Genomic DNA, 23,411 nt, shown 5'->3' with positions numbered 1-23,411 from the left:
CACAACCCTGTCTTCAGGTCTTCAATTCAGGAGTACTATAACCAAGAACTATAACCCACAGAGGTTGGAAGTCACAGGTCACAGCTGAAGTGATGATGGGTCAGCTCCCTGAAGTTCTGACCCCTTGCAGCCAGTATCTCCTGCAGCCTACCCCACCAGTGAAAGGCCTTCAACTGCTGATAGCCCTCTAGACCTGATCCCTCAAGCCTGTGGAGCCCCTTGCCCCACTGCTGATGGTATCCTGTCTATGAGGCACACCAGATGGGGGAAGCATGTGTGTGTGTGAGAGCGGAACGGCAGGACCATCCCTGTAACCGCATCAGCCTACGACTCACAGCAACTTCCGCAGCACCTTGGTTGCCTCACCTATCTGATCTCCAGTGGAGGTGTAGACCTGTATAGATTGTGGTCCTAGTTGTGGGAGGAGAGGGGGACGGGTTCTGTATTACATGCTGTGGTCACAGGAAAGGTGGGGCAGTGACGAGATAGGGATGTACACCTGTAAAGATTGTGGTCCCAGTTGTAGGAGGAGAGAGGGAGAGGTTCTGTATCACATGTTTTGGTCACAGAAAAAGTGGGGCAGTTACGAAATAGGGATGCAGATTTATACAGATTGTGGTCCCAGTTATATAGGGAGAGGTTCTGTATTAGGGAAGGTTCTGTCATAGGGAAGGTGGGGCAGTGACAAGATAGGGATGCAGACAGATTGTGGTCCCAGATGTAGAAGGAGAGAGAGAAAGGTGCTGTATTACACGTTGTGGTCACAGAGAATGAGAGGCAGTGGTAAAATAGGGATGTAGGCCTATACAGATTGTGGCTCCAGTTGAGGGTGGTAAAGGTGGGGATAGGTCCTGTAGTACACGCTGTGGTCACAGAGAAAGTAGGGCAGTGTAAAATAGGGATGTAGGCTTATACAGATTGTGGCCCTAGGTGTGTGTGGAGAAGGTGGGGATGGGTTCTGAATTAAACCTTATGGTCACAGAAAAGGTGGGGCCGTGATGGGTTAGTGATGTAGACTTGTCCAGATTGTGGCCCCCACTTGTGGGCAAGGGGTTGCTCCTGTAGTACACACTGGGCTCACAAAGAAGATGGGGAGATGGGGCAATGGTGAGATAGTGACTGAGTCTTGTATGTAAAATGTCATAAGCAGGTGAGGAGAAAAGTAGATAGGGGTAGAGGGTTGGGTGGAGACTGGAAGTGAGGTGGCAGGAGAGACAGAAGTAAGATGAGAATCTTGGTATTTGACTGTGGATAAGCTGATGGACCTTGGTAGGTGATGATGAGAGAATGAATGTGTACATGATGAAGATATCTCTCAGATAATCTGTCCAACAGTCCCTGAAAAAAACATACTCAACGCAACCCATGCATGTCTAAAATATGTGACAAGTCCAGATTACCAATTTCAGAACATGAAGAAAGATCTGAGCTCAGTTTTATTGTATTTTGCTTAACTCAAAATCTTTTGTTTCTGGAAATGTGTTCATTTCTGAGACAAAAAGTTTGTCTGTCAGAATCTGATTGCTTCAGTGTGACTGTGTGAGAAGGAATGTAAGAGTGTATGTGTCTGTTTGTGTTGGTGGAATGGGGCAGAGCAAAGAAGCAGAACCAGCTATGTTGTGTTAGGACTTGAGGAAGATGGCAGTACAAACCTGTGGGTCACACTGGTCACAGTTGACCGGACATTGCTGCCCAATGCATCTTCTAATGAAATTAGAACATCAGCAAGAAACCCACTAAAAGAACTCAATCAAACCTGATCACAAACCTAACATGTAATATACAGGCACAGTGCCAAACACACCTGGGAAATTTCATGATAAACAGAGAAAGAAATATCTGCAGTATCTTCAACTTTCTAAACACAAAACAAAAAACCTAAAATTTACTTTTTTCAAATTATCAATGAGCTACTGACGGAGATAACTGCATAATCAAGCTCAAGCTTGTTTTTTAATGTCACATTCCACAGTATTCCAGCAGCAGTCAATGATCATTTCTGAATAAGACCATCCAGTAATTATCACAAGTAATAATCTTGACAATATGCATACAGACATGAATCAGCAATCAGCACACCTGATCTCCAGCCCAGGTCATCTCTCATACTTAACAACAAACATGGGTTGCTTCAGAAAAACTCTTACATTCATTTCCACCAACCTGCTCTGGCTAGTACATTTTAACCAGGGATGGCAACAGGAAAATCTTTTCTCACATGAATAGTCTATATTGTGTCACTGAGGGAAAGGTTCAATGACATAATTTATAACCAACATAAAAATACAATCGGCAGAAAACTGCAATCCCTGTTTAAATGGTGGTCAATTTGTCACGTCCATATAAACAAACAGGTAATTTCTAATGACCTCTCCTTATAACGAAATAGATGCTCAATCCATAAGCTTAACCTTCCTTTACTGTTAACAAGTACTTAAGTTGTCACTGATGAAAACTAAACAAGCCCTCACAGTACTAAAAGAAGAAACACACCTGTTATCCTTCTTGCTGAATGTTCCTGCTTCTGGCCCCCTAGGGTGGTATCCCTGCTGCATCAGTCCCCCACACTCACTCACAACTTACCACCATCAACACTGGGGCCGGGCATGCTTTGTATGCCCATTATAACTGACCAAACAGTTCAGTGCTGGAGCTTCAGGGGCTATCTCATAAACAATTTTATTAATTATTGCAGGAAGTTTTCATTCAACTGCAAGGGTGGATGTGACTAGTTTGCCACTTCTTTACTTGTCACAAACACTTGTGTGTTGAGTTTGGAACAAGTTGTAATATATTCAAGAGAATTATCATCATTTTCCTACCATCTGTTCAGGAAGTTTATAACCATATTAAGTCAAATCTTTTCTTAAAATTAACTTCAAATCTATCATAAAACATCTTCATTTCTAAAGCTTGGAATCTTTGATTTCTTTCCATAAAAATATGAGAAAAATAAACACCAGCTGGTGACAACCAATAAACATAAACATTAATACAAGATTTATGAGATGGCCCCCTACATATCTTTACCTGGTGTTATTCACAGACTACGATCCCATTGTAAGACAGCATTCATCGGATTCCGTGGAATAACGCCACTAATCCTTAAGATTTGTCTTTTATCTTTTCTTCGTCTCAAAGGGGTGTCTCAAAGGGGTGTCTCAAAGGGATGGGCACGAGCCTCTTCATGGGTGATGGGTTGAGTATAATGCCCCCTGTGAGATATATTTGGTTTTGTCAATGTTATTCAAGAAAACCTAACCTAAATAGAGACATACAGTGACACTGTTGTTCTGGTTGCCTAAGACAGCATGAAAATATCCCCTGATTAAAGAGGATGTCACAGCAGTAAAGTCAAATCTGGTTAATTGGGTTTAAATGGTTGATTTCACAATAAACATTATGGTTTCATGGAATGTGTGCAGCCATTATCGGTGTCCCTGTGTCATGAGATGGATGGTCACTCACTCATTCACTCATGTAGACTAAACTATAGTGAGTGAGTGAGTACAGTTTTACACTGCTTTTAGCAATATTCCAACATTAACACAGTGGGTGGGACACCAGAAATAGGCTTCGCACACGGTACCTTCCTTGTGATAAGCGGATGCATTAACCACTAGGCTACCCTACTATCCAGCTTAAACAAGAATACTGCCTTTGCAGGCTGAGACCCAAGTTCACTCACTCACTCACAGTACAAGTTTTAGTGTTCCCATCTGTGGGCAACTTTGTGAGCACCATTAGACTTCAAATATCCAAATAATTTTTGCTGTTCAACATTCTGAACATGTAATCTATTAAGTGTCTCCAGGTATGTGTCACCCTAAAAGTTTTATCTTAACTGATAATAACAACTAGAGAAACAAGTAATCAACAGCATGAGCATTGACATACACAAATGGGATACAATGACATGTTTCAACCATGTCAGTGAGTCTTACCACCCAATCCCATTGGTCGTCTCTGACAACAAGCATGTCTGATGACCAGTTCTAACCTGAACCTTCACATGTTCCAAGGTCACACAAACTAACAAAAATTACTACTTTACCCCTGCTTGATTGATCAGTGAGCACTAGCTTTCATTTTCCACTCCTTGGGAAGTATGCATCAATGTTGAAGGTTATCAGTGTCAGTGTCATCTCATTCTACCAGGTTTATAATGCTAGGTGAATTGTTGTATATTCCTTCTGTTCAGCCGTTGATTGTCTCGTGTACGGATTACCCAACCTGTACATGACTTGCAATCGGATTCTCAAGGTCACTGACCCCTACCACTGTCAAGGCAGATTTTTTACCCACTTTAAAAGCACTGCCTTGCAGTGTTCCCTGATCTGTTGATATGGATCCTCTCCACAATGACCATGCACAATATGAGCCCAGGTGACTGGTGCATGCTGGTGTGCACCGAAAAGTCTGAAATAAACCTGCTCCTAGTTTAACTTATATTACAGTCTGATGTAGGTCTCAAACATTATTCACGGCTCAAAAGTACAATAGGGTAAGAACCCTGCTAGGACCTTAGAGGACTAGTCCACACCTGCACCCAATAGATATAGTTTGTTTTACATCGTCAAGATAGATATAGTTTCAAATCAGATATCATTCATCTGTGAATATGTTCCAGCATGAGTGAGTGAGTGAGTGAGTGAGTGAGTGAGTGTGGTTTTCTGCCACCAGAAATGGACTTGAAACATTGAACCCACATTGAATGTGGAGAATCGACCCTGTGTTTTCAGCATGATGCTTTGACCACAAGGCCTTCCCAACATTCACTACCCATCTATGATGAAGAAACTGTCTGACATGGCAACCCATGAAATGACTGAGTGCACATGCTACACCAGTTGACGAAACAGTTTACTGGACACGACATTTACAGTAAATTAGGTAATCAGGTTCTTGCGTGCAGCTCGTAAGTCCATTTTACAAGAATCAGATAAGAGGCTCATCTTTAAGAGATAGACATCTTGAACATAGGCAACTTTGAAATGACAAGACATTGATGGAAATCTACAACATGGGCTGATATACTAAGCCCTGTCCCTCGCAAAGTGTGACGTTATATAGGAGGTACAGGTTATTGTCTATGACAAGACACTGCAAAGATTGTCTATTTTTTCTTATTTCCATAAGAAACTCTCTCTCTCTCTCTCTCTCTCTCTCTCTCAAATCCCCAAATAACTAAAAACAAAAATCCCCTTGTAATTAAGTACAATAAAATATTTTGTGACAGGCTATATCAATGAATGCCAGCTGTGGTAGATACGGTAACAAATATCCAGACAAATATAGACTCTTCAGACAATATATTGAACGCGCAGTCAGCACGTGCACCAGCATGATGCCATTAGTTAAACCACCAGCTTGTTTGTGGCTGAGTTCTACAAAACTCAAAGAGGTAATCTGTGTCATGTCTGAAGATGTAGAATTAGTTCAAAGTGACTTCTGTGAATCTCATCCAGAATTTGAACCCGCACTTGGAGAGTCAGGCACCTAATGGCCTGAACACACAGTCAGCTGTCTAACCCCTTCAGCCAACACAGCTTCCACAAAATGGGTTACCGGTATTCACTACAATATACTTGTCTGCAAAACAGTAAATGTACCACACAACATAAAACAACCTACTACGCAAGAAATGTTCTCATGACTTATTATGCAATAAAAGCATGTACAACCTACCATCCAATAAAAGTATTAATTACTTGTTATGCAATAAAAGCAATAAAAGAACCCACATGATAAAAAACCATCGACCTACCATGCAAGAAATGTAGGGGGACACAGGAGATGCGGCAGTTGGGCATGGCATCCTTCATCTTCTTGGCTTCCTCGGGGTGGTTGAAACGAAAATAGTTGGAGCGCCCCAGGCATATCATTGACCCTGGAAAATAAATTGATTTAGCCTCACAAAGGTGAGTTGGGTTTTACACTAGCCATACCCTCTAGATTAATTGGTTTGGCCTTAAACTGTTTTGACCAGTACTTTAGCCTGCATAACTTAAAATGAATGTCTGGGTAGATGTGGCTGGGACAACACTTTGGTGACATCCAAGAGTTTGGTTTTATGATTTTCTGGTTTACTGCTGACACACCTGGTGCAGTAATGGAACTCAAGTACAACAAATTTATTCATTCATTCATTCATTCATTCATTCATTCATTTATTTATTTATTTATTTATTACATTTTTTATTTATCTAGAATTTATTGAGAATTTCTTTCTTTAGAAAAGTTTATTTGTTGCGTTTGAATTTAATTTATTCCATGTAAAGTACATTATATTTCCTCTGAATGCAGACTCACATTTTCTTTAGTAACCCAAGCTTGTAAGTGACCTAAACCACTGAGTTCCTCACACTCCCACAAGTTGAAGTGAAAAACAACAAACAGTACAAACGATTCAGATCACATCCTTTACATACCCCTCTGATAAGGGTAAATTGCAGCAATGAGAGCAATGCCCTAACCAGGCATTCCACGTGATACGTGCTTGTATCTACCACTACCGCCCCTAATACTTCCAGGACACTGGAGATAGTGCTGATGGTTCCTTAAGTCATGAGTAGGCAAGACAAATGTTTCTTACTGAAGCCAAATTCCACTGATATGATGGTGGTGTGACGACAGATTTGATGTAAATGTCTGATGTACAACTCTTTAAAACATGAGTGAAGGAGTGAGTGAGTGAGAAGGGTGGTGGCTGGTCACAGTGGGCAAAGACAATGAGTATCATTTTATGCCACTTTTAGCAATATCACAGCAGAGGAGACCACAAGTGTGACACATTGTACCCATGTGGGGAATTGACTACAGGCATTCAGCCTAACGAGATAACATTTAACCACTAGGCTACCCCACCAACCTGGGCAAAGAAAAAGTAATGCAAGTTAATGACACTCTCCTTAAACTCACATGAACATGTCTGAAACCGACAAAACAGCAATTCAGCGATTCCTGCCAATTAAGGATTGACTGTGTATTTCTTTCGTTGCATTGAAGTATGAAACAAAAAACCAATGTGCAAACTGTATGAATCAAAAGAAATGTTCCCAGTTAACCAATCAGATTGCCAGAATTTCAATGAACACAATAAAAATTTAATTATTCAAGGAATGCAAATCATTTCTGCTGAAATCTGCAAATATCACTGCTTCAACCCTTCAAGCAATATATATAAACAAAATACAAACAAATGGGTGCTCAAAATATATTAAATCCATTCTGTTAAATCAAGGAATGAAAAATTGAAAACCCAAAGCAAACTTGTCTGTCTGTGTAAAAAATAGAAATGTGACTGAATAAACTACTTCTGAAGTGGTAAGCTTAAAAAGTGAACATGAAACTAACTAATATCTTGTCTGACAGAAAACCAAAAAATACAGATATAATTGCAATAGTACTTGAGTGAAACAAACTCCTTTTTCAAATCCATGATAAAACTAGAGACACATTTGGTCTGGCGGTATACAAAAAACCTGAAATGAATTTTATCACTCAGGATAGAGATCTATGAAACCCTTACCAAACTAGTAGAGCAGGCCCTGTGCCTGTCTGTCCACACCAGCTCTTGCAGAAGCAAGGAACAACAAGACCTAGGAACAAGCCACCATAAATCAGAGCTTCATTGGCAGATATACTCCACACAGAGATAGCATCAGCATCAACAGAGTTGGTGAAGGTGATACAGTACAAGTCTACAATTAGAGGTTTTACTGTGTGGTACAACACTGGCCTCAGGTGTTACACCTACGACTGTGTTCATGTAAATAGATTTGACCCAGGAAGGTGAGGACAGCGGACTGCGTAAACTTCATTAACAGGTCTGGTTTATGGGGTCATTAAATAAATTAAAGTAGGTATCCATTATTTCCTATGGGCTTTTACAGCAAGGTCACCACAAATAGCTGCCTAATTGCAGGCTTCACCCTTCACAACATTGAAAATAGTTTCAAAAATTGCAGATGCAGCATTAAGCATTATTTACTCATTTTACCCAAAGTAATTTCAGTTATTTTTTGTGCTCAATGATCATCAGTTGATACTGGCAAGGGAGACAATTCTGTAACACACTCCAACCCTTTGATGACTTGGACTTAAAGGTTCCTTGTACAAATAGTAAGCAACAGCTTGATTGATCACACCCTTGGACTAACGGGGAGTGCTTCATGAGGTCTGGTCAGCCAGTAATACAAGACAAATCTGTAAATGTAAATCTGTCAGCCATGCAGATAAGTCTCTCCTCCTGATAACCCCCCACCCTTTAACCAGTGTTCTGTTATCTCCACCTGACAACATCACTTGTATGTCTCCCATAACTGTCAAGGCAGTAGTACACACTGCATCACTGTAACTTCCGATTGATTGCAACATGGGAGACTTACAATATCCAATGTAGTATGGGTGTGGACTTCCGCAAGGATACTTGCCCACCCTAAGATTACAGGAGAGACAGTAGATTATTCCATGCAGTAACTTAGGTTTCTTACCTTCAAGAGAATAAATGATCGAGTATGGTTTTATGTCGCTTTTAGCAATATTTCAGCAATATCACAACGAGACTGGAGAAATGGGTTTTACACATTGTACCCATGAGGGGAATCGAATATGGGTGTTTGACATAAATCACTAGGCTACACACCACCTCTTGTTAACTTCAACATTGCAGGAGGAACTGTGGCCTACTCATAGATCTCAACACAGTTCCCAAATAGTACTTGAAGGTCAGGCTTAGGTCTCCATAGAGGACCTAAAGTAATGCTTAATTCCCCACAAAGCTTTCTGGCAAGTCTTAGACTTCCATACGCTTTGCTGACATTCTGCTTTGTTGTAGGTCTCCACTTCAACCCTATTTCTTAGGTTCTCTGGAAATCCTCCGAGGCAATCAAAACGAAAGACTCTCAACAGACATCCCACTCTCTAACCAATGGGCTTACGACACTATTAATGGAAATAAATGCTTCCCACCTTTAACACTTCTGCTCACATGAAATCTGATTTTATATATAGATTAAAAACATGGATGACTTTTGTAGATTGCCCTAGTGTTGTAACGATACTGGTAGATTGCACTGTTGACGTAATGACCTATGTTGGCATGGTTACAAGAACCAAACACAAATATATCTTATTTGTTTGACTTCTCTGATTCGTGTCTGGTGATGTTGATGCTATTCTAGTATTACGTGCCCAGCTATCTACAAAAATAGGTGATTTAGCCCCAAACAATCATGCTTGATGTGCTTGCCAAACAAAACTTGATGATACACCAGGAGTCCTATCTCTTTCATATTCCAAACACAAATGTCTTGCGTTGAGTCACAGGCAAACTGCAGCGCAAATCGGGTTGCGCAGCTTAGAGAATATGATAAGTCTTCTTATATGCAAGCGAAGCGAGCAAAGGTTGGCAACATATTTTCCTCACTACGGATCGAAAAATATTACATAGTGGTATTCAGATTGTTCCTCGCCTCCATTAGCCCTTCCAGCTTCAGGTTGAACAGAGTGACAGAACAAGAATAAGCAGAAATTAGAAAGAGATATCACATTCCTTAATTTCATCATGAACCTGTTGGGAGTTTGTTTGTCTTATCTCTCGTCATATCTTGTTTTTAAATATACCAACATCAGCCAAAAAAACATTTAAACTACTTGGAAAACCACCTCCAAGCTATAAGTGAACATTAATGACTGTTGATATATTTGATAGCAAATACATGGGGACATTTTCTTGTTTGCTTCTTTGTTGTTATCAGCCATATTCCAGCTACATGGCAGTGGTCTTTAAATAATCCAGTGTGGACCAAACAATCCAGTCATCAACTTGCATAGTTCTACGTAATTGGGACACGATGACATGTGTAAACCAAGTCAGCAAGCATGACCACCCAATCCTGTTAGTCACCTCTTATGACAAGCATGGGTTACTGAAGATAATTCTTATATTCACAGGTTCACCATTTTCTATATATCCAACTTTTAATGCACAGAAAAAATTAAAACCCATGTTTATAATCTCTATGACTGAAGCTGTTATATCAGACGAACATTGTGTCCAAATGGTTGTAAACCTGCCCAGCTATCATAATAACTATCAAAGTAACACTGACACAATCATAATGAGCTAATAAGTATTTCCTTCCACTATTAATGTCTAGTTTCCCTAGATTTGGAACAAGCAATCTAACTTCTAGCATTACATGCCATAGGAACATCCTGTACACAATCTCCACATATGACCTCTGACATTACAGCCCTGTGTCTGCAAGCCATTCATCCCCTTCAGAACCAGGAAATGATTACCACAAAACTTACTACAGGTATTACCATTCCAGCCACTTATGAATGAAGCAACCCACTCTTACAGCCATTTGAAATCAATTAGGTCTCATTAACAGAGCAGACACACTTTGACTGGCCACTCACAGAAGTACTATGTCTCATCCTGGCATGAAATTAATTCCAGCAGAGGCTGGTCTCCCTGGTGCGCAAAATTAGTTGTCAGGAAATGCTGATTTGATTGTTGCCAGTCTACCTGAAGGCTTTGATGTATGGAAGCATTTGTCCGGTAAATATTAGTTATGCTAATTGAAACTGTTAACCAGTTGTCTGGACGGTAATATCTACTCATGTGCTTAACAGTTTGACTGAAAGTTTTGCTGCTCATAAAGAATATAGGAAATATTTAATACAATGAGTATTGTATCTATCACCATGTCTTATGTTTAACTGTTATAAATCAAAGAGTATTTGCAACAATGAATTATTCAAAAAAAAAACTACGAAAAAAAGAGGGCAAGTGAGTCAGTACAATCAACTCCACTGCAAGTGATGCTCCAATGATCTAGGGAATCAAACTCATATCTTGGAGTTGACAAGTAAACACTGCTGCTGATTTCCTGTTTATTTTTAAAAATTAGCACAATATTGGAACTCTGAACTCTGCTTTGTTTCGACGTACATAATGCATATTATCTGAGCCTGAATGACTCTGATCAAAATTGCAGTGTCAGCAGATTGTCTTTAGCCTACTCCTGCCTTAATGACATTCCTTTCAAAGACTTCCTATGACTCCATTTCCATTTGGTCGTTGTTAGAAACTCATTTTGCAATATTCAACTTGCGTCAAAGTTAGTCAATCCTCACATAATCATGTCACCTGGAGCATCAAGGTCAAAACTGGTCTCTTTTGAACCCATAATTATCAGGGTCAAAATTGATCTTCAGAAAACAATGTTTGTCATAATCAGTGATCTAATGGGATCGAGTGGTCAAGCTTGCTGACTTGGTTGACATATTTCAGACTACAAACATGATGCAAATGCTATCTATAAGTGAATTATCTGGTCCTGACATTTGTCCAGAAAAGATTATTTGCAGACCGCAATCATAAAGCTGGCATATCACTGCGTGTGACTTTGAACAGTAAACAAAACAAAACAATATCATGTTGGATTCTGAGAAAGATAATATGACACTAATCAACAGGGGTTCAAAATCATGTCAGTTTTCATTCCAGGCAACCAAATAATGGTATCTTACTTGTCCATTGCCTACTAGATAATTTCCACTTATGGTTTCTCACTGCAATTTAACTTGGATCTCATTTCATATCTGCTCAAAATGTAGCTATTAAATTTCGCGATGGTAATAAAGTAGAATTACTGTTCTTTGCTATTTACGACCCGTGAAGGTCCCGGGGTAGAATAAGCCTTCAGCAACCCATGCTTGCCATAAAAGGCGACTCAGCTTGTCGTAAGAGGCGACTAATGGGATCGGGTGGTCAGGTTCGCTGACTTGGTTGACACGTCATCGGTTCCCAACTGCGCAGATCGATGCTCATGTTGTTGATGACTGGATTGTCTGGTCCAGACTCGATTATTTACAGACCGCCGCCATATAGCTGTAATATTGCTGAGTGCGGCGTAAAACTAGACTCACTCACTCACTCACTCTTTGCTATTTACCACTCATTGATAAATAGTCCAGTACACATTAACATCACATACTATATTGACTTATTCTTTCATAATTACATCATCATGATAATGTCACATTATGAAGGCAAGTTAACAGTTAGTCAGGACAAGTTGCTTCCTCAAAGTCACTTGACCTGTGTCAAGTGACTTGTAAAAAGTTTATTGAACTCCTGATCAAGAGTCAAGCTTTGATTTCATGCATCTCCAACAGCATATTACATTTCTTGTTGTCTCTTCTTGGAGAGAATGTATTTAATCGATGAAAACATATGCTTTTGTCCATATTTCTGAATTTTAATGAATTTTCTTCAAATTTTGTAGAATTTCTCGTGCAATCTTACTGGCGTAGTTTGAGGCTAAAAACTGTAGTGACTAGGATAAAATCTTTACTGAGAGGCTGACATTTCCGGTTACAACAGTGAACATGACCTTACTGTCCATTCAGCCATTTCATACACCGACATACCTTGTTTGGAATGCTATTTTAACTGCAAATCTCCGTAGGGTATAAAAACTACAGCCACTCAAACCAAAAATAGATTTTTTTCTAATTTTGCATCAAAACTTCTCCAAATGACCTCCAGGCAGTATTATATGATCACCACAGACTATGAAACTACAGCTGGTGTAGACTGTCATTCCGTTTAGGAAGTGACCACTTCAATATTCAGAGTGAATTAAGTGTTTCTACTTCATGAAACGATTAAAATCCAGATATTACTTTACAAAAATAAAATATTTAACATACCCTTAACATCTGGGGACAATTTGATGCAACTCTTTGATATTTTTGAAAAAGATTAGTATTGTTAAAGGCAGTATGTCTTACGGACAACGATATCTCTACTAACCTCTCTACAGCATCTTTATTATTCTAATATTTCAGCTACGTGAAGGCAGTCTCCTAAAAATCAAAGCTGGACCAGACAATCCAGTGATTAACAGCATGAGCATTGACCTAGCCAACTGGGATATGCTGACCTGTGTCGACCAAGTCAAAGCCTGGCCATCCTATGCTGTTAGCTGCTTCTTACGACTTGCATGGGTTACTGAAGATTGATTATAACCCTAATTTTTAAGGGTAACTGAAAGTTTTTGAATGAATGTATCATCAACTGTGTCAACTGCAATTTTCAAGCACCGACAAATCCTTGGACAGCAGAAATATGCTCTACACAAGTACGGGTGTACAAAACTGAACCAAGGCCTAAGGAATCACGAACAAACAATTAAACCACTTGGCCACCCAAATAGTGATGGATTACGTATTTTTCCAGCCAACTGTGCCATCTAGATGTACTGCGATGTGTTCATTAAAAGTGGTCTAATCAGCGAAAGCAAAATTACCACTCCCCAAAGAACAGTGCATCATAAAACATCAAACGTTATAGTTGGTTTATTTCTAGAGGGGGTCAGAGGTTGGAGTTTCATCTGCGACTTGCGAGTCACGTGCAGCACTTCAACATTCTCATATGGATTTTATTGTACAGTGGGGAACACTGTATATTTTCCTACTTGGCTTTTTACTAGTATTCACGGAGTCAGTTTATGCTGCTTTCAGCAATATTCCAGCGATGTCATCGTGAAAAGCGCTTTATGCACTGCAACCACGTTGTGCATTGAACCAGGACTTCAGAGAATGTTTTAACTACTAGGCTAATATACTGCTTCTTTTGTTTCTTTGATGTATTCAATGGTTTATGGAATTTCTACAGGAACCAGTTCAGGAGGGTATCAAACATAAGGAAAGGATTTGAACCCATTTCTATCAAAGTTCCTGGAGATGGATACAGATGTGAGTGAGTGAGTGAGTGAGTGAGTGAGTGAGAGAGTGAGTGAGAGAGTGAGTGAGTATGGTTTTAAGTCACTTTTCCCAATATTCTGGCAGCATCACGGCAGTGGACACCAGAAATGGGCCTCACACATTGTACACATCTGGGGAATTGAACTAAGGTCTTCGGTGCGAGAAGTGTACACTTTACCCACTAGGCTACCACATTGCCCCTTGGTTCAGATGTTATACATTCAGGTATGAAACCTATAAATGAACAAGCATCAGACTCAGAAACAGGTAAAACACGCTGAAAACTTTCTCTGATCTGTTTTTTTTTTGTCAGAATCATATCAAGTTGTTTATACCATACTTAATCATAACAATTGACTTTACACAAAAAATTATTACTTCCTGTTCAAGGAGCATGTTTTCTGTTAACTAATTTGCTTTAAGCTGACTGATTATTGGCTTATTCAGTTTCCTGAGGGAATGATAAAAATTCAGAAAATACTTCTACTTCATTGGTGCAAAAAAACAAAACAAAACAGAAAAAAATCTTTTCTTTCACACACACGCACACACACACATGAAGACACAGACCCAGAATGCAACCTACATTCTTTCCTCTACTCATGAAGATCCGAAGTTCGTCAGTAACGCATGCTTGTTCTTAGAGGTAAAGAACTGGGTGGTCAGACTCGATAACTTCACTGACACATGTCATTGTATCCCAACTGCATCAGTGCTAATCCTGTTGAATACTGGATTGTTTGGTCCAGATGATTTGATAATGCTGGAATATTGCTGAGTGTGGCGTGAAACTAAACTCACCCTCTTTCCTAAACCTATACTCAAAACTTTGCAAAACATGTCACATTAACAATGACTATGCAATGAATAAGACACTATCACCAAGAACACAGTGCAGGAATTCTCATTTGAAGCAACATATATCCTTAGAGACAGTGCAAGTCTACACTTCAATATCCCACTGGCAGACACATGAAACCCATCATCAACCGGTCTGTTCCACGCCATCTTAGAGATATACACATTAAAAATTTAGCTGTAATTCTACATGTTTCAAATTATCCTGTTATAAATGCCAATTAATTAACTGTTAATCACCATGCAGCCATAAAAGTCAACATGTAATCCTACACTTTCAGGATGTGGGTTAAAATTGAAATTAATGCCACGCGCCCAGACAAGCAGAGACCTAGTCTGCAAACAGGTCTGAAAAACAATGTGCACTGAGACAGAAAAAAAGAAGTTCTGTATTGTTTACGCTTTGACCTTAATTTGTATTCTGTATATTTTGTATGCATGTGCAGGTGACAGGCAGATCCATGACCAGACCAACTCATATACAGGAATGTCTATCAATAGTTACCATCTGTTGAAGGGCTGAATGTTTTCACCTTGCAAGGACTGGCACAGGTGTAATTAGGTCAGGTTATATCTTTGACGTTAGCAGCTGCCCAACATTTAAAAATATGAATGAACATGAAAAAAATTGTCCTGCCAACTACTCTTTTCTTTTAACAATAATATCTGGGACAAGCTGTAAGATTAATGTAAAATTCTATAATAAATTAACTGTGATATTTATATATTTTTAAGTTACTTCTACATATGTATTCCTTCCTTCACAGGGGTTCAGAATTTTTCCAAGCAAAAGCCACTAGCCACAGGGCAAGTGACTTCATAAGAAAGTGACTTGTCCTGACCAACTTTCCACTTCCCCTGATATCTATGGCACAATCATGATGATGAAATTATGAAAGCATAAATTAGCATGGTACTGGATGTAAAAGTTTACTTGACTATTTATCGAAAAGTGATAAATAGCCAAGAAAGATAACACTACTGTATTATCAGTGTGAAACTTAAGAGGTAGATTTTGAGCAGATATGAAATGACATCCAAGTTTATTTGCAGTTTGAAACCATAAACGTAAATTATCAAATAGCCCACAAGTAAGATACCATTACTTGATTGCCCAAAATGAAAACTCACCTGTCCAGGGCATCAAGGGATGGGATTTTTTAACCCCTGCTTCAAATTAGAATAATGATAATCCATAATCAATAAACTAAATATTAAAAAATTATAATATTGAAAATCCTAAAATCAAATATCATTTGTCCACACCTTTTCAAGTTTCTATGGTTTCAACAGTAACCTCATGATCTGTGTCATCACTTCAGCTTTAAACATTTTCTTAAAGACAAATAATCTAAAAATATTCTTAATTTGTTCTCAATCATAAGTAAATTAAAAAGTTCCTTCCAAAGGCGCTATCATATTTTGTCAGGATTAACTTCAGCTCAGCGCATCCCCAATTATCAACAGTTCATGCATTTAAGTACCCCTCTAGTATATTTGAGTTTTTAGTCATAAACATTTAATCATCCCCCCATCATGCCTATTGCCCATATATTAGTTGTGTTTATGCCAGACTGCCACATCCTGGCCAGCCAGGCTCTCTCAGTGCTTAGAACAATGCAGCGTTGTGTGTAAGTTAAAAAGAAGATGTAGAGTATGCCGACCTGATGTCTGAACCGTGGCCGCACTGGGCGTCTTCCGTCTCCGCGGCCACATTTTGGCAAACCGCCAAAAACTGGAACTTGATTTTCCCTGTTTTTCATTCATTGAGCTGTGGTGACATAAGTTGCGTAGGTCCTTCTTGTGAAGCCAGGAAATGACAACTAGGTCTTTTATATGACAATATCCAATCTCAACACAACTTGAATATATGACAATGCAGGTTCTTGATATGTCAATATCCAACTGGAATATATGCCAACAAAGATCCTTGAAATGTTGATAGTCAGTTTTGACACAACTTGACTATATGACAACATAGATCCTTGTGAATATCTAACAGCGAAGATCTTGGAACAACTTGACTGTATGACAATGTACGTCCTTGAGAATTTCGAACAAGAGAGATCTTGGTACAGCTTGAAATATGAAGTGAAGATATGGCAACGAAGATCCTCAATATGTCAATATCCAAACTTACTATGACTTGAACACATGACAACACAGATTCTTGAACAATATTAAAACTTCGTATAACTTGAATACATGACAATGTAGGTCCTGGTTATGTGACAATGTGCCAATGCAGATCTTGGAACAACTTGAATAAATGTAGGTCCTTATTATGTGACAATCCGCCAATGCAGATCTTGGCACAACTTGAATAAATATAAGTCCTTATTATGTGACAATCCGCCAATGCAGATCTTGGCACAACCTGAATAAATATAGGTCCTTGTTATGTGACAATCTGCCAATTTAGGTCTTGGTACAGCTTGAATATACGAGGGTCCATGAGAATATCCAATGGAATTGATCCTAATCAGTGACAAGGTCTGTGACCACAATGTGAGTGTGTGATAGCAAATATATTATATACTTCTTGCTTGGCCAACTTTATAACAGAAAATCCTCTTTTCAAACAACATCAATGCTATTTCAGGATATAGTACTATTTCCAACACACTTTGTATGAGAGAATAGGAATTCCCTGACTATCTCCAGTCCAGAGATAGGAACACATCTAAAATATGAAATTTCTGTTTCCTAGTCATAAAGGTGTTCTCCATTGACATTAAATACCCATCCTTGAGGATTCAGTCCTTGAAGAGTTCTTGTCATGTCAGAGCACCAAGAACCCAGCACAACAAATCACGTACACTGAACACAGTGGGTATTATATCCTGCATGGTTAGCCTGTTTGGAACAAGATGTGTCGTCTGGAAAATATTACCGGCAGAATACACACGCACCTTTGATATACTGAAGCTGTGAGGAGCTTCTTTCACTTGGTAGTCCATCCACAGGCTTCTACAGCTGATTGTCAATTACGCTCATCCGGAAGTGATTACTGATAATTATAGCCAGTCATCTCGTTATTGCTGACCTTGAAATCAATGCTTGGACATGGACAACTGTTAATTGGTACACTTGTAACAGTAGTTGTGAGGAAGACGCTTGAGACGTCTCTAATACAAGTTGCACACTGATATCTTCTAAGAGAATTAACCAGTGTAAATGATTCTAGAATCCCCACTTTGCGGGTGCAGAGTGCTCTATTGAAGAAAGAAATCCAAATTGCTGGATCCAGTTTTTCAGTGACAATACCAATCTAAGTCTAAAAGTCATTTATCTAAGAGATCCACCATTGAAGGACAAAAAAACAAACTCGTTTCAAGTTTTTTTCTGTGATGGTACCTGATTAAAACTGATTCAAAGTCAAAACATCCACCACTCAAAAAGTCCCTATTTCACGGTCAAAGAATTTCTTTCTGGTTGCAAATTAAGAACACCGTCAATAAAATTTACACAAATTAACAGGATTTGAGGATTCACCCAGATATCAAATGTTTTATCTGAATTTCCTCCAGATGTGATAATAAACTCCAGTCTTAGATGATTCGCCAGCTTCCCTTCACAAGGTAATTACTGGTTTGCTGTTTTTTAGCGCTGTCTAGAAAGGGCGATCTTTTTGCAGGACTTCTCACTAGGTATCGTTCACACCAGGTGAAGATAATTAAGAAAACATCCAGGTTGGTCCTGGATGCAAATCTTTCTCTGCTATGAAATGATAGCAATCTTATAGCATTAAACTCATTCCAGAAAAATTCCTGGTAAGGTTATCTACCGTTTACCTACAATAAAGGTCAGTATTATTTAGTAGAATAGTGTCACTTCATCAGAGAACATCAACATTACAAATCTGTTAGCAGTCATTACCAGCATCCATGAGATGTTTTAAGATTATTCAAGAAAAGCTCCACTGTATAACGTCATGTAGAAAATGTCACTGAAATCTGATATTCTAGATTAGCTGTCTATTGAGTAAATGTTTATCAACAAAACTAACTAATCCATGGGTTTCCAAAACCTTTTCCTGTCTGCGAATCGCAAATAGCGTTTTCCTATCAACGAGTCACAAATGACAAATATCTGCCAATGAATCAGAAGGTATTGTTGGCATAACTGCGAGATTTGTCTCAAGTGACGACTTTTTCCTCTCCAAATGAGTAACAGACGTTTCACAGAAACACTCACGATTACATCACCGGCAACAACAGTTGAGTCAAGGTGTAACAGAAGGCCGGGAATTCCAAAATTAGACTTCACCAACTCTAACAAGTGTTACAAGAAATATGTAAACTGTAAATATCTTTCCCAGGTTGACGAACAATTCTCCACTTAAACAAGTTGTGTGCAGCTTTGGGTCAAACTGACTTAGGATCTGTCGAGTAACTGAGAAGTAGTTGAATTGACGGTTTCCTCTTCGACCACTCTTTACAATAACACAAACTGTTCAACCTTTCAGTTGTCTTGTTCTTGCAAAAGTTCTTTAAAAACTATTCAGTTAATCAAACACATAAAGTTCATATATTCAAGTTTCTGATATTGATATGACGGATTCCGGATTGGTTGAGATGAAAAACAGACAACTCACCAAACAGAATTAGAGATACTCAGGATGTGAATCCTTGTCCATGTCACAAAATCCTCAAGAATCTACGCAAGCGCAATCCAGTGTGTAATATTTGTAGCATATCCAGGGAGAGCTGACTTCACAACACTCTCCCCACCATTGGCACTGCCTCTCCAAGACAACAGGGAAATGTCCTCTTCCAGAATGCCATTTACCAGGGTTCAAAGCATGTTTTCCATATGCAACGCCATGCCCGAGGTCAGTGTTAAACCTTGCCACCCTCTGCCCACACCTGACCACGGAACTACCTCAGAGACGACCTCCGACCTCACAAGAAATAGTGCAGTAAGACACCTCCACTGCACACACTCTTTACCGTAACCACGACAACTGATACAGTTGATGGGGAAAAATCACCTCAGGGAAGTTGTTGGTATTTTGAGAATGGGATGTTTCTGTCCAGCTATCAAATAACTTTCCCTTCCTTCTTCAGCCGTGGTATGGAATCGTGGTATGGAATCGGTTCTGTGTCTCTCATCAGTTCTGTGCCTCTCATCAGTGTCTCTCTCCCATCATGATAGACACTTATGAAAGCCTTTGTAGAATACTTGTAGCTACACCTCAGACGTCCTGCACCACAAAGCTGATTAATGGCCCTTCTTCCAGCAACAATCACAACAGGCTACAAACAGCATATTTATCTCAGCTAAAAACATGAGCTGAATCCATCTCTTCTAAATGCCCTTCAAAGACTTGAATCCATCTCTCTTCATAAATATCAAATTTTGGTTTCAAATGTCACCACTTTTTTTAAAAAAAACCAAAAAACAACAACAACAAAAAAAACCCAACCCCACCCATTTCGGATCCAGTTTCCTTTCAACATGTTTGACTCAAATTTCCACAAAGTTTTTTGAACACTTTCAGTTCTAAAAAATTCCAACCATTTTTAATCCGTTTTTCTTTCAAAAAGTTCAACTCAATTTTTCACAAAAAGATTGGAAAATCATTGGAAATTTTTCAATGAGTTCCACCTTTCATTAAAGATGAAACTTGTAATCTGCCTTCTTCACACATACTGAACCAATATTAAGAATATGATCATAAAATATAAATTTCCACAAATATCCTAAAGGCCATACACTCAGTCACAAAATACTCCTTTTCATGTTCAGCACCAGAATTCCATCACATACAGTTCCTTATATTATGTCATTAGAGCACATAGCACACAGCCCTGAAGATCGAACAATGGCACAGCCTGGAAGGCTTAATTTTGTGAAAACTTCCAGCACAAAGATAATGGGTGTGTTGTTTCAGACGATATTCTCAAATTCCCTGCTTCATGGAGAGTTCATGTCAACATACACCACTCATCACATCTACACAGACGAGGATGCTACAATGTGGCAAACAACTGATAACGTCCATTGAGGATGTTTCCCAGAACATTAATCGAAAGTCTTTCAATTCCCATGAAAAAAACAAATATTCACTGAGACTAGAACCATAAAGTAAAATCCACATCCCAAATATGTCAAAAGAACTGTTTGTTTGTTTGCTTGTTGTTTAACACTGCACATTGTATTATTAAAATACTTATGCATGTTAACATTTAATTGGTATCTAAAATATTAATTAATGTCATTAAGTGGTTTGTAGGATCCAGTTACACACACAGATTTAGAAAATCTCTTCGTGCCAAAATCACTTTTGCAGATCTGCAGTGAATGTAGCATTTCAATATCTGTAACCATCAAAAGCATCTGAATCCTTTATGAAATACTGGTAATCCATTTATGAAACACCATGGCATCTCCAAATATCTTCACACAATCTTCGAAAAACATACACAGCTGGAGAAACTCTGGCAAATCATGATTCTGAGAGGTGGCACCGGCACTAACTTGTCAAACTCCGCCACTTGAAAAGTTTGACTGAAATAGTGCAGGGATCTCAAAATCTTGAAATTATTTGGAAACCTGTAAACATTGTCTGTCATATCCTGAATGTGTCTCTATGGCGACCTGCAATGTTTAAACTTGCCTCTGATGGCCAATCCAAAACAGGAACCAGCACATGTTGATTTCCGAACAGTTTCCTTCAGACATGTATTAGTGACTCCTTTCGTAAATAATTAATATGATGATGACATGGATAAAAATAATACAATAACACATTTAAAAGTGCAAATAGCAGATCAACAAATTTATTCAAGGAACATATGCCATTTATCTGGTACTTGCAATAATTTGTTATTTAATGGTGCAGCTATATTAGAATTTTACTGTCCAATTGTTTGACCAACAATAGCTAAATAAAACAGATAACCTTCTTAACAATGTGTTAATGCATTCATTTGTCATGCCAAAGACCCAGGTTAAAATCTCCACATGGAAACAATGACCTGCCTGAGGATATTCCAGGAATATTGCTCATTGTGTAAAACCATACTCACTCACTTTAATGATAAACCTGTAATGTCCCACATATGACCGTAGATCAGTTGAATTTTGAGGACTAAAAGCTACATTCGGGATAATATGCTGGCTTAGTTAAGGTTAAAGTTTCATCAAATTTTACTGTATTAATTATTAACATTGTTGAATGCCATTTTGCATAAAATTAATAAAGTAGAGATTTGTTGATGCACTGTTTCATATGACTGATCAAGACAATAAGATGAACAAAGGTTAGTATTCCGACTGATGTAGTAGAGATACCATCTTGACACTGATTTTAGGGTTAGGTTAGGACCTTCACTTAACATTGACATTGGCACTACGGTCATATACATAGGGTTCGTACAGTTTATCAGCGATCAGAGTTAAGGTGCTTTTCAGGACTCAACGAAACAATTTTGAACACCTCTATAGTGAGTGTTTGAGTGTGGTTTTGCGCCACACTCAGCAATATTCCAGCTATATGTTGGCGGTCTGTAAATAATTTAGTCTGGGCCAGAGAATCCAGTGATCAACAAGATGAGGATCAATCTGTACAATTCGGATACAATGAAAAAGTGTCAAAGAAGTCTGCAATTCTGACACCCTGGTCCTGTTAGTCACCTCTCAAGACATGCATGGATTACTGAAGATCAATTCTAACCTGGAGCTTCATGGGTTATTGAAGATCAATTCTAACCTGGAGCTTCATGGGCTAAAGACCTGAAGGGACAGATACAGCACACAAGTGGTTGAGTACACAGAATGCTCGCCAAAGGTGGCATTGACCAACTGAACTCTTAGCTTCATGGATGCACTGGGAAAGTTTCACTTAGCACTGGGAAAGTTTCACTTTGCAATGGAGATTAAACAACACCCACTGTCATTGAAAGGTATTTTTATTAGGTTTTAGCTTAATGTAAAATCATAACTTGATGTTTATAACTAAAAATACAGCCATTTGATGGCAAATCACTTTAAGGTTAAAACCTGTGCAAACCCTGTATAGAGTACATTTCACAGCACAAAAATCTTATCACGAAACATAATCAAGATGTTGAAATATGCATCATAAACATTTCTTGTGCACTCTGCACAACTTACATCAAGATCAGAGCAATAACAACACACATAACCAGCTTAATTGTCCGCTTTTATCATCAGTGCTGAAGCCTCTCTGGCAGAATCTGACCTACATCCTTCACAACACACCTGTGCTTGTTGTTAAACGAATTCCGACATTTCCACTTACCCAGTGCTGGAATTACTAGGTTAATTACATAAAATTGACATCAAACGATATTTTATTCTGAATGTCGATATCAGGAACAAAATCAAAAAGAGAATTGATATGCCACCAGGTAATAAATGCATCATATCATTAAAGATAAATCTTTTCTTCGTTTTCATATGTGTCTAATCTCAGCAAATGTACACGTATCTGGTTGAAATACCACACCTTATCTTTTAACACAAGACTGTTCGTTGTGTACTGCCTGTAATGATAAATGCATGTTGGGGTAAACCTTACTGATATCATGAGATAATTTATGGTGGTTGACAGATCTATTACTCGGAAGAGGTTAAACACCACTTGATTTCTTCACATGACTTTCAGTAATCTGTCGTGGCTGTAAAAGAATATTTATTGATCAACTTGATTTTTTCATATGATTACAGTCACTTTATAATGGCAATGACAAATCAACAATAATGATGTGCAAAAAATCATTCCGTTTACTAAAACA

At 38.6% G+C, this 23,411-nt stretch overlaps 1 protein-coding gene across 5 annotated transcripts in view; it reads right to left on the bottom strand.

Moving 5' to 3' along the window:
* LOC137291251 (pleckstrin homology-like domain family B member 3) overlaps window positions 1-23,411 on the bottom strand; it is a 150,163-nt gene that overhangs the window by 68,997 nt on the left and 57,755 nt on the right. For 4 of the 5 annotated variants that reach the window (XM_067822555.1, XM_067822576.1, XM_067822569.1 and 1 more), the window contains exon 5: window positions 5,768-5,890. In XM_067822555.1, the coding sequence (XP_067678656.1) occupies window positions 5,768-5,890 (123 nt within the window). Of the gene's footprint in view, window positions 1-5,767; window positions 5,891-16,310; window positions 19,504-23,411 lie in introns of those variants that run through there. The other variant, XM_067822581.1, reaches the window with a different exon arrangement.

The sequence above is a fragment of the Haliotis asinina genome, chromosome 1 (assembly GCF_037392515.1).
Source record: "Haliotis asinina isolate JCU_RB_2024 chromosome 1, JCU_Hal_asi_v2, whole genome shotgun sequence".
NCBI lineage: Eukaryota > Metazoa > Mollusca > Gastropoda > Lepetellida > Haliotidae > Haliotis > Haliotis asinina.
The sequence above is the reverse complement of the archived record's forward strand: the minus strand, read 5'-3'. Positions and strand labels throughout refer to the sequence as shown.